Below are 12,476 nucleotides of genomic sequence, written 5' to 3'. Positions count from 1 at the left end.
GCTCATTAAAATATATATTTTACTGAAAATAAATATCAATGTGTTTACACTTCCTAAATGAAAAATAACACTATAGAAGTAATGCTGGTACATAGTTTATTAAATATGAGGTAGATTATTATATTATATATATTCTTATATCTTAAATTCTGGTGAAAAAGATTTTCTAAAATGGAATGGATATGACCTTGAATATTTAGTCTTTGGACAATTATAGTCTGTACATTTTTATTTCATGGGGAAATAGAAAAAGATTTCATCATCTTTCCACTGCCTTCAGCCCATATTCTCACATTTACACATAAATGCTCCTAATTTTATTTCAGTTGTTGGCCCTTAGATGTGCCTTGTCTTTTCAGTGTGTCCCTAAACCTAAAAATTGCCTTCCCCTTCAACTTTTCTTTTATTCAGTTTTCATATTAATCCAACTCCTGTTGACATTATGTCCTAAATCTAGACGCCATCTCCCTTTAGTCTAGTTCTCCAGGTTATTTTTTAGACTATTTTCAGTTTTTCTAAATAGTCTTTCAATTTCTACCACCACAAAGCCATCTTTCATTTTTCTTCTAGATGATTTTTCTAATCCTAATTGCATGCCTTATTAATTTCTCTTAGAATAAAGTCCTAGCCCTCTAAAGAAACATCTGAGGCTGCTCATTCATCCCATGACTACGTCTCCATCCTCAGCTGCCATTTGTTGTCCAGTACATTCTGCTTGATGGTGCAGATTTCTTTAGTTCTGCAGCATTGCCACTGTAATCTGGTACATTTTTGCATATAATATTTCTGTTGCCTCCCTTTCTTGCTTTGGCTTTCCTGGAGAGTTTGTATGCATTATTCATCAATGTGCTCAAGTGACAGCATAAAACTGCCTCTAACCTCACAATTTTTATTCTGTATTCTATACTTTTTATCATTTTGTCATCTTACATGATAATGGGTTGTTTACAAACCTTTCTTTTCCCACTGAACTGTACAGTCCACCAGGGCTCGGGAAATATGATATTCATCTTTGTATCCACAGTAACTGGCACTTGAAAATTATTCAGTAAATACTTGTTGAGCTCAACCAAAATACTGAGTTAGACATTTCTCCAGCCAGTCTGCCCATTGTAACTTAAGTCCCTATGTATCAGCAGAAAGGAGATAATGTGAGTGTATGTGTCTTTTAAGTGTTTGCCATGAGCAAGAATTCTGACCTCTCTCCAAGATATATATATATATAATTTAAATTTTGAATTATGTAGAGGACTCCATAATAAGAATAGTTTGCAGCCACGGAAGTTTATTATAAATTAAATAAAGTTCTATCACAAGAAAAAAGAATGTATGTAGATGGAGAGACAACTACATCATCTGTAATATCCATGAACTAAATAGGTAAACAGGAACTGAAGAGTAATGCTGGTCTGGTATGAGAGCACTTGTAATTGAGAAATCCCAAAGTAGAAGTGTTTCTGGAGCTCATGGCCTGTCTAGGTCTTTAGGATGATTAATAAGAGATAGATTTTCTTGCTTATTCTTAATGTTTTGAAATTTAATGACTTCAGAAGGATGCATTGAGATGGGGCTACATCAAATCCTTTTAACTACAGAAGATAAAATATGCAATTGGCCTTCCCCAAAGCTACATAAGCAGTGTCATGTAAATGTAAAATTGCAGTGTCCTTTTTTCATTCACATTTCTCTGTCTTACCTCTGTTCAATATACCTCTTTATTTTATCCATTAGGGAAATGGCCAGTGAGGGCTCCATGCTATCCCCTCATATGGAGGATGGGAGAAACTCACTCTATAAGATCAGCAGTTTTTGCCCTCCAAATTTGATTTTCTATTTAACCCCTCCCTACTTGCCTCATAAGGCAAAACTCCTGGCCTTGACTAGATAACACAGTTTCATTTCCCTGCATCCTATGGCCACATCGGGGCCAGGTTTTTTTTTTAATTGGGTGGAATATTTTTGGCGTCCACCTTTACCATCCTTTTCTCACCTCATTAAAAGAAGTTTAGCCCCAAATGCTTTTAAGCCCTAGAATTCTGATTCTAATGTACTCTTCAATTGAGTGTGCCCCACTACAGGCTTAATTTCCATACAGAGGAGCCTGCTGATTTAGATTCTTTGAAGCCTAAAAGATAAGTGAAAAGTGACCAGACCCGGGCTTTCTTGCCTATGGCATATTAGGACTGTGGGGAAGAACTTGCTCTGTGATACCAAAGTGCTGAGAATGTGACACTTGATAAAATACTAGGAGTGCTTGACAGTTCTACAGAGGGTCTCCTTTTACCTGAGAGAATTAGTAGTGGCCTCAGTCTGTAGCACCTCCACGATTTTTTTTTTTTTTTTTTTTTTTTTTTTGGTGCTGGGGATTGAACTCAGGGGCACTCAACCACTGAGCCACATCCCCAGCCCTGTTTGTATTGTATTTAGAGACAGGGTCTCACTGAGTTGTTAAGTGCCTTGCCATTGCTAAGACACAATCCTCCGGTCTCAGTGTCCCCAGCTGCTGGGATTACAGGCATGCGCCCCGCCCGGCCTCCACTCCTAATTTCAGTCTTCTAAAAGGGCTCTGTTTGGGCGTCTGGAATTTCAACATATCTTCTTTGCTGCATCACATTCATTTATTTTGGTGTTTATTAAGTTCAATACCATATTCTGCACACTATGGATATGATACAACACTGTCCTGTGCATTTGCATGGAAGTGAATCAGTTGTTCTGCGACCCATAAATTCCATCACTGGGATACATGTGAGGATGAGCCCATGTGTGCAAATATTTTTTGAATGAGCACCATCAAGATCTCAAGGTTTGCTGAAGAAAATGGGAATGCTATTTTGAGGGGTTGGAAAGGTCACTGACGCCAAGGCAGAACAACGGAATGCAGAAGGGACTTGAGAAAGGTGGTAGTTAAGTGCCAGATGTTCTTGTAATTTACATGTATTAATCGTTTATTTCTCGCGACAACTCTGAATTTGCTGCCTTTGTTGTTTTACAAATGAGGAAGCAGGCAAAGAAATACAAACTAACTTGCCAACTGTTCACACACCGAAAACCTGGGATTTAACCCAAAGCAAAGCAGAGCCCTTATTAAATAAACTAACCAGTAAAATGCTTGGGGTTCCTACTTCCTGGCAGGTGAGACTACATGTGAGGAAACCGAAGACAGCTGGGTGAAAGCCATGAGAATCCCTAGACGACGGTGATGTAGGCAGACATGTGACAGGACTGCAGGGTGAAATGATGCAGTAAGAGCCTCTTGTGGTCCATCTCCGTGTTCTCCTCCGTTCAGCTTCTTAAACAGGGACGCGAGAAGTTGAAGTGGGCTTGTGGGCTGTTCTCCGAGCCGTGACTCAAGGGCAGAGCACGGCACCCGGGGCTCCGTCTGGAAGAACCATAGGCCGGAACTCGCCGCGTTCTTCCAGAGAGGAAATGGCGCGGGATGGTGACGTCGCTCCGGGGGAGGGTCGTGGGATGACTTCCGGCAGCTCGGGAGTTCGGGTGACCAGCTTGGCGGCGAGCACTTTCGTCTGTCCGCCGCAGTGGGGTCAGCCCCAGGCCGCTAACCATAAGCTTCCCCCACCATGACCAAGTCCGCCCGCCGTGAGGAAGGCGGGAGGAGGCCTTCAGAGCTCCGGGCCGGAAGTCGGATCCTGGCTTTCATCTGTACGTACTTAAGCCTGCCCACCCGAGGCAACTTCCGAGCTCTTACATTAAAAAAAAAAAAAAAAAAATCCCTAAGTAAACACTTAGTTCCCTAAGTAAAAACATGACTTGCTCTGCCAGTTCACAGCGATGTGCGTGTCGAATACTTGGGGTAGCGGAATGGGTACTCTACGAAGACAGATTCAGTAGTAACTGGAGAGCAGTTACCACTTTCTGAATGCTTACAAACCGGCATTATTCTCTTTCCCATGTATTAACTCATTTATTCATCACCAGAATTCTATGAAGTATTGTTATAGTCATCCTCATTTAATAGTTGAAAAAAGTAGATCACATATTGTTCTCTTCAAGGTTAGTTGAAAAGAGGTGATCCGTGTTAGATTAGAAAGTATTATAGTAGAGACATATTAAATTATTTGAGAATGTAGAGAAAGGAGGACCTCCAAAGAGTCAAATTTTCCACGAGAAAGAATTGTAGTTATTTAAGCTGGATATTAGAGTGTGACCAGAAATTTGAAACTAACTTTTTTTTCAGTGTCAGATAAGAGGTGCTAGTGGATTGGGGCGAATTTTATGCTGAAAATCAGGTCCCTGTCTTGTTTATTATTATTTTTTCACTTTTAATGAAGCTAGAAATCCAAGATCAAGGTGATCATAGGTTTGGTTTTTTTTTCTGTGACCTTTTTAAAATTTTTTAAAATTTTTTTATTCTAATTTGTTATATATGGCAGCAGAATGCATTACAACTCATACTATACATAGAGTACAAATTTTCATATCTCTGGTTGTACAAAGTATACTCACACCATTTGTGTCTCCATACATGTACTTAGGGTAATGATGTCCATGTCATTCCACCTTCTTTCCTACCCCCATGAGGTCCTTGTCTTTTAATAGGTGTTCTAGTAGGGCTTTAAAATCCTTTCTCTTAGGAGGAGTTCCAACAGACTCTCCTGGGTGTCAGAAAGAGAGACATTTCTGTTTCCAGAAATTTTTGCATTCTGCAATTATGGGAGAATAATGGAAAAGGAAGTTTCCCTGCTGTTGACTCAGGCCACTTGTATGTGTGTGTGTGTGGCAGGGCGATGGTATTAGGGATTGAACCCCAGGGCACATTACCACTGAACTACCTCCTCATCCTTAGCGCTTTTTATTTTGCTAAGTTGGGCCGCCCCTGACCTGTGCAGGCAGTAGAACTTAAGATCGCTGTGTGTATTTGTAGAGACACCAAATAAAACACAGACACAATTTACCTTTACACAAGCTTCAGGATGGCTTCTCCGCTCTCAGCCTTAGGCTCCCCAAGAGGAAGAGCAAGAGGAAGTCACCAGAGGCTGGTGAGAGAGAGTGACCATGTTTGGAAGTGAGCTTTCATTGGGGGGACTCTTGTTCTTAGAAAGTTGTATCCAAAGAATGCCAGAAGGTGCAGGGTTACAAGGGACAGGTGAGTGTAACTCAGCCCTCTTCGGTAACACCTCCACCTGAAGGCCCGCCTCTCTATCAGAGCTGGGACATTGCCCAAATCATCATGAAATGTAGTGATTGGTCAGAGCCCCCTGCTTCAGGACTGGGGGACATGTGGTCATTCAGAGCGGCTCCCCACAAAGTTGCTGAGATTGGCCTCCAATTTGTGATCCCCTTGTCTTAGGGACTCAAGTTCCTAGGGTTACAGGCATGTGCCACAGCACTCAGCTGATTCCAGCCACTCCTAGAACTTTCTTCATCATTGCTTGCTCGATTAGTGGTTTTCAAATAAAGGAACAAGCAGCTTCAATCAAAGATGGATTGGAAGGGCTTGGTTTTAGTTTTTTTCACTTTTGCCTTCTGTTTTAGAGTCAAAGAATTTTGGTATTATAAGCTACTTTAGCTCTTATCAACTTTTAATTTCACAGAAAAGAAAAAAATCACAAATGAGACTAAATGACTTGCACCAAGTCATTGAACAAATCAAGGGCAGAACTAAGTTAAGACTAAAATCCAGACCTCTTGACAGAGTCTGTTGCATGTCCCACTGCTCTCTACTTTAGCCCTACAGTATGACTTCTGAAGTCAGCTGCTTTTCCATTATGCTTGGTTAGCCTTTGTTTTCTAGACTTTTCTCCTGTAGAGGGATTTTTATTCAAGGATGCTTAAGTCCTTAAGTAGCACCTGCTGCCTTCGTGCATTCTTCCTGCTGCCTTTCAAAAGTTCACTCAATCTGGGTGCATGCCTATATTCCCAGTGGCTCAGGAATCTGAGGCAGAAGAACCAAGAGTTCAAAACCAGTCTCAGCAACAGTGAGGTGCTAAGCAACTCAGTGAGACCCTGTCTCTAAGTAAAATACAAAATAGGGCTGCACATGTGGCTCAGTACCAAAAAAACCCAGAAAATCACTCATTAGCCCAAATTTTATCATTGTGCTACTCTCCTCAGATAGTAATGAAGCAAATTGTAGAGAAAGACTTAGGGAACAACTTTATTTTTGTAAAAAGCACCAATTGCTATTTGTGTGTAGAAAAATATATAGAAAAAGCAATGGAAGAATATACTCCAAACTTTATAATATCAGAGAAAGGGAATGGGTTTGTTAGGGTGGGGTGGGGTAATAGCTATAAAATGACTATTTTATCTGGTACACATGTATTTTTAATTGATACATAATATTGGGATTCATTCTGACATTCATACATGTACTTAATTTGGTCAGTTTCATTCCCTAGTATTACTCCCCTTTTCCTTACCTCCTTTCTCTCCCTGATACCCTTTCTTTGCCCTCCTTTATAATTTTATGGGATCCCCTTTCTCCCCTTTTTATTCCATAGTTTTTACATATGAGAACATAAATATGACCCTTGACTTTCTGAATCTGGCTTATTTCGTTCAACAAGATGCTTTTTGGTTTCATTTTTCTGAAAATGACAATTTTTTTTTCTTCTTGATAGCTGAATAAAACACACACACTCTCTCTCTCTCACACACACACACACACACACACACAATTTCTGTGTTCATTCCTCTGTTATTAGATAACCTGTGCTGATTCTATAACTGCTATAAACTTGGGCATACTTGTATCAGTATAGTATGCTGACTTTAACTCTTCAATAAATACTGGATAATGGTATAGCTGGGTTATATGGTGGTTCCATAGTCTTTTGAGGAATTTCTGCACCGATCTCCATAGTGGTTATACTAATTTAAAGTCCCTCCAACAGTGTGTAAGGTTTTTTTCCCCCTGCATCCTTCCTAGTATTTGTTATTATTTGTATTCTTGATAATTGCCATTCTAATTGGAGTGAGAAGAAATCTCATGTAATATGTTTTTTGTTTGTTTGTTTCTTTCTTTTTTGTGGTACTGGAGAGTGGATTCGGGGCACCTTTTCGCTGAGCTATATCCTCAGCCCATTTTGTAGATTTTTATGTTGAGACAGGGTCTCCCTAAGACGAGGATGCCCTCGAACTTGCAATCTTCCTACCTTAGCCACCTGAGTCTAGGATTATAGACATGTGCTACTATTCCGGGCCTCAGTTGCAGTTTTGATTTGCATTTTCCTCTTATATTTGTTGGCCATTTGTACTACTTCTTTTGAGAAATGTATGCTTAGTTCATTTGCCTGTTTATTTTATTATTTTTCTTTTTGGGGTAAGTTTTAAAAATTATTTATATAATCTGGATATTAACCATCTGTCAGAGGAGAAGCTGGCAAAGATTTTCTTCATGTTTTTTTCTGCATCAAAAAAACCCAGGGGCACATTACTATTGAGCCACATCCCCCCGAAATTTTATTTTTTATTTTGAAATGGTCTCACTAAGTGACTTAGAGCCTTGATAAATTGCTGAGTCTGTCCTTGAACTTTGGAACCTCCTTCCTTGGCCTCCTGAGTCACTGGGATTACAGGTGTGCTACCACACCTGGTTCTCTTTATGCTATTGTTTCCTTTGCTGTACAGAAACATTTTAACATAATGCTGACCCATTTCTAATTTTTGGCATTATTTCCTTAGCTTTAGAAGTCCTAATGAGGAAGGTGTCATTCTCTGAACCTATATGTTGGAGTGTTTCCTTATGTTTTGTTCTAGCAGTTGCAAAGTTTTTAATCTATTTCCTAGGTTTTTAAATCCATTTTGAGTTGACTTTTGTATAGGGTATTAAACAGGGATCTAGTTTCATTCTTGTACATGTGGATATCCAGTTTTCCCAGTACCATTTGATAAAAAGCTGTCTTTTCTCCAGCATGTTTTTAGTGCCTTCGTCAAGGATCATATGAATGTAGCTATGTGTGTTTGTCTTTGTGTCTTCTATTTTTTATTGTCTCAGAGACTATTTTAGGTCAGTGCCATGCTATTTAAGTTATAATAGCTGTGTATTATAATTTGAAATGGGGTATTGTGATTCCTCCAGCATTGATCTTTTTGCTCAGAATTGCTTTGACTATACTGACTCTTTTGTTCTTCCATATGAGTTTTAGAACTGCTTTCTTATAAGATTTTTGAGGAATGTTATAGATAATTTGATGGGAATTGCATTGAATTTGTAGAACACTTTTGCTAATGACCATTTGAACTATATTAATTCTGCCTATCCAGGAACCTGGGTGGACTTTGCATCTTCTAGTGTTTTACAGTTCTTTTTTCAGTGTTCTCTAATTTTTGTTGTTAAAGGTCTCTTACCTTTTTAATTAGATATATTCATATGTTGTTTGTTTGTTCTGAAACTATAGTATAAATGGAATTATTTTCCTGATTTCTTTGTCAGCAGATTCATTGCTGGTGTATAGAAAGGCTATTGATTTTTGTATGTTGCTTTTGTATCCTGCTACTTTGCTAAATATGTCTATCAGTTCTAGAGGTCCTTTGGTAGAAGTTTTGGGATCTTGATAAGTATAGGATTATATCATCTTAAACTAGTGATAATTTGATTTCTTCCTAAATATTAAAAATGAGGATATATTCATGCATAACATGTGATTAGAAAACTAAGATAAGAAGGAGCCTCAGAAAACAAGAATATGCCAGTGTCTCCAGTGCATCCAGGGAAGCAGTTGCTGTGATGTGTATCCCCCGAGTATCCACTCTCTTGTTCTCTGTGACCTTATTCCAACATCATGGTTTTGACATTTGATGCCATTACACTCATCTGAGTACTCCTTTTTTCCTCCAATTCGGTGCTTCTCTGGGAGCATTCTAATGACAATGATTTGGTTCCCATATGATTTTTTTTCTAGAGTGAAGTGACTGTGTTAACCAGTAGGACATTGAGCATATAAAGTTTTCATTTTAAATTAACAAAGGGACTTTGTTTTCTACATATTTCCTCTTGTAAATGTAATTAGTGTGACAAATTCTAGAGCATTTCTTTGCTACAACGGTGAGAGCCAGACCCTGTGCCCAGTTGCTATATTCAGGTTACTGTCTTGATTTCTTCCTAATGACCTTTGTCTCACTTTCTCGAATGAAAACAATGTTATATTCTTTCAGTAAGCAGGACTCTAATTTTCAAACCTATAGATTTCTCAATTGGAGATAGAGGAAAAACTTCCTGAACACTTTGCACTGAAAGGGGTTCAACGACATACCTGACAAGGCAAGCGAATAAGAAAAAATTTGTAAGATGGATCTAGTGAAAGTTACAGCATGGATGGCCTTTGAAATCTTGGAAAGGAAACTTTAGTTATTACTATTCTGCCAAAATATTCTTTATAGGAAATATAGTAACTGTTCACCTATTTTTGAGAAGTAGGTGGACAACAAATTTCCTCCACATTTAATTTCCCCAAGTCCAAGATACTTATTTATTTCACATTTTGTACTATTTATCATTATAGATGAAACCTAGATGATCCCAGATTACCTGGATTAGTTGCTAGCATTTGATTGCTTCAGAATTTATGTTCCATCAGTTATGCTCTATCAATTATGATAGAAAATTTAATTGAATTCCTAATATTTGTCACTACTTCTTTTCTTTCTTCAGAGAAGCTGGTTATCAGGAACTGACTTTGGAAAAGTTGAAAATACATGCTACAGAAAAGGCGGAAATCCTACAGGAACTACAGAGGGGACAACATGTGCACAAGTTTGTGTGCACACACACAATCACACCACTTTCACTGGGAACAATATTCCTCTAGTGACAACCATCTTTAAGAAGATACCTCCTAAGTATGAATTTAAGAGGTTTCATCTAACTCTAAACCTATTTAGACAGAAGCTCTTTCAATGTGTTACAGACTGCACAAGTTCTAGTCAGATTTCACACCAAATGAAACAATGAAGGGTTAACATGCAGAAGAAATCTTCAAAATGTAGTGAGTGTGGAAAATTCTTTACTCAGAAATCATCTCTTTACCAGCATCATAGGATTCACACAGGAGAGAAGCCCTATGTGTGTAGTGAATGTGGAATATGTTTCCTTAAACAGTCAAATCTCACTCAACATTTGAGAATTCATACGGGAGAGAAACCTTATAAATGTAATGAATGTGAGAAAGCTTTTCAAATAAAAGCAGTCCTTGTCCAGCATCTGAGAATTCATACTGGAGAGAGACCCTATAAATGCAATGAATGTGGGAAAACCTTTTGTCAGAGCCCATCCCTTATTAAACACCAACGAATTCATACTGGAGAGAAACCATATAAATGCATGAAATGTGGCAAAGCCTTCAGTCAGAGCATATGCCTCACTCGTCATCAGAGAAGCCATTCTGGAGATAAGCCTTACAAGTGTAATGAATGTGGGAAAGCTTTCAATCAGAGCACATGCCTCATGCAGCATCAGAGGGTTCATTCAGGGGAGAAGCCCTAGACATGTACCATGTGTGGAAAAGCCTTCACTCAGAACTCCTTCCTTGCCATATATGAAAGAACTCACACTGGAGAGAAACTTTATAAGTGTAGTGAGTGTGAAGAAACTTTTCGCGGGGCTGGGGATGTGGCTCAAGTGCTTGCCTAGCATGCTTGCGGCCCGGGTTCGATCCTCAGCAGCACCACATACCAACAAAGATGTTGTGTCCGCCGAGAACTAAGAAAAAATAAATAAATGTTAAAAAAAATTAAAAAAAAAAAAGAAAAAACTTTTCGCAAACAAGCACACCTCAGTGAGCATTACAGAATTAATACTGGAGAAAACCTTGTGAATGCACTGAATGTAGGAAACCCTTTAGGCACAGTTCAGCACTTGTTCGACATCAGAGTCTTCACGCTGGAGATTAAAACTTGGAATGAAATTAATGTGAAAAGATTTATATGAAATGCCTTTTTTCTTTATGAATTCCTGGGAATTTAAGACTTAGTAATTGTCATAAATATTTTATATTTTGAACTAGAGGTGTTGTGTCCTAAAAATTAAGAAAATAGACCTCAGAACAAGTCTTGAATTTGATGCCAATCTCTGCCACTTAATGGATTGTGATCTGATCCTCTCCAAGCCTTAGCTTCCCCATTCTTACCCCGAAAAGAAAAATGCGGATAATTCATAGGGTTGTCTTAAGAATAAAATAAATTGCAGATGAGAATTAATGTCTGTTAGTTGTTTTATAGATGTTCTAAAAGTCTATAAAAATATCTAAATATGTCTATTAAGAACTAGCAAATCAGCATTAGTTTTTTTGGCTCTCATGAGGTATTTTAATTTTTTTTCTTTTTGAAGTAGTGAGAATTGAACCCAGGGGCACTGTACCCACTGAGCTACATCTATAACCCTTTTAATTTTATTTATGAGATAGGGTCATGCTAAATTCCTGAGGTTGGCCGTGAACCTAGTGATCATCTTGCCTCTGCCTCTGAGTCACTGTAATTACAAGCATGTACCATAGCACCTGGCTTGTGTATTAAGATCATTTTTGTAATGGTCTGTGATTTCCTTTTATTTTACAGAAGTCTATTTAAACCATAATGTCTAGATATAAGTATGCATTTACAATTTAAGACCAGTTTGTCCTTGAGAAATTTCAGATTTTGGGGGGTGGGGGACCAGGATTGAATTTAGGGTTACTTAATCACTGTACCACATTCCCTGCCCTTTTTATTTTTTATTTTGAGACACAATCTCATTAAGTTGCTTAGGGCATTGCTAAATTGTTGAGGCTTGCCTCAAATTTGGTATCCTCTTGCCTCAGCCTCCCCAGTTGCCAGGATTACAGTGTGGTGGCTGAAACTTCAAATTTAATTAGTGATAAAAGAAATAATTAGGATTTTAGTGGACTTTGTAAAGATATCTCCTTATAAGATTTAATTTAATTAAAAAATAAAAAGGGCTGGGCTGGGGATGTGGCTCAAGTGGTAGCGCGCTCGCCTGGCATGTGTGCGGCCCGGGTTCGATCCCCAGCACCACATACCAACAAAGATGTTGTGTCCGCCGAGAACTAAAAAACTAAAAAATAAATATATGGGGCTGGGGATGTGGCTCAAGCGGTAGCGCGCTCGCCTAGCATGCGTGCGGCCCGGGTTTGATCCTCAGCACCACATACCAACAAAGATGTTGTGTCCGCCGAGAACTAAGAAAAAATAAATAAATGTTAAAATTCTCTCTCTCTCTCTCTGTCCCCCCCACCTCTCACTCTCTCTTTAAAAAAAAAAAAAAAAAAAAAGCCTCCTGTTCCTGCTAATGGGTAGAATCACAGCCTCTGGGATAAGAGTCCCTTGTGTTTCTCCTCTGCTGGCAAAGCAATAAACCTTAAAAATAAATAAATAAATAAATATATTAAAAAAAAAATATTTAATTTGATGTCAGGTCTTAGGTTTCTCTTGCTCATGCAGAAGGAAGTCTTGCTAACAGTAGCTGAAAAAAATTTCACATTATGGGACTTTTGTGTTTGGGAGAGGTGGGGAAGTCA

The 12,476-nt window shown here is 38.6% G+C and overlaps 1 protein-coding gene across 1 annotated transcript; it reads left to right on the top strand.

The window, feature by feature from the left end:
• Positions 1-3,766: 3,766 nt before the first annotated feature.
• Positions 3,767-11,156, top strand: Znf501 (zinc finger protein 501). Its single transcript, XM_078026451.1, is given in 3 exon segments — positions 3,767-3,826; positions 5,060-5,107; positions 9,617-11,156. Coding segments are annotated over 3 exon segments (1,086 nt in total). The 3' UTR covers positions 10,595-11,156.
• Positions 11,157-12,476: the final 1,320 nt, after the last annotated feature.

The sequence above is a fragment of the Ictidomys tridecemlineatus genome, chromosome 2 (assembly GCF_052094955.1).
Source record: "Ictidomys tridecemlineatus isolate mIctTri1 chromosome 2, mIctTri1.hap1, whole genome shotgun sequence".
In the NCBI taxonomy this organism is placed as follows: Eukaryota; Metazoa; Chordata; class Mammalia; order Rodentia; family Sciuridae; genus Ictidomys; species Ictidomys tridecemlineatus.
This window is presented reverse-complemented; position numbering and strand designations above follow the sequence as displayed.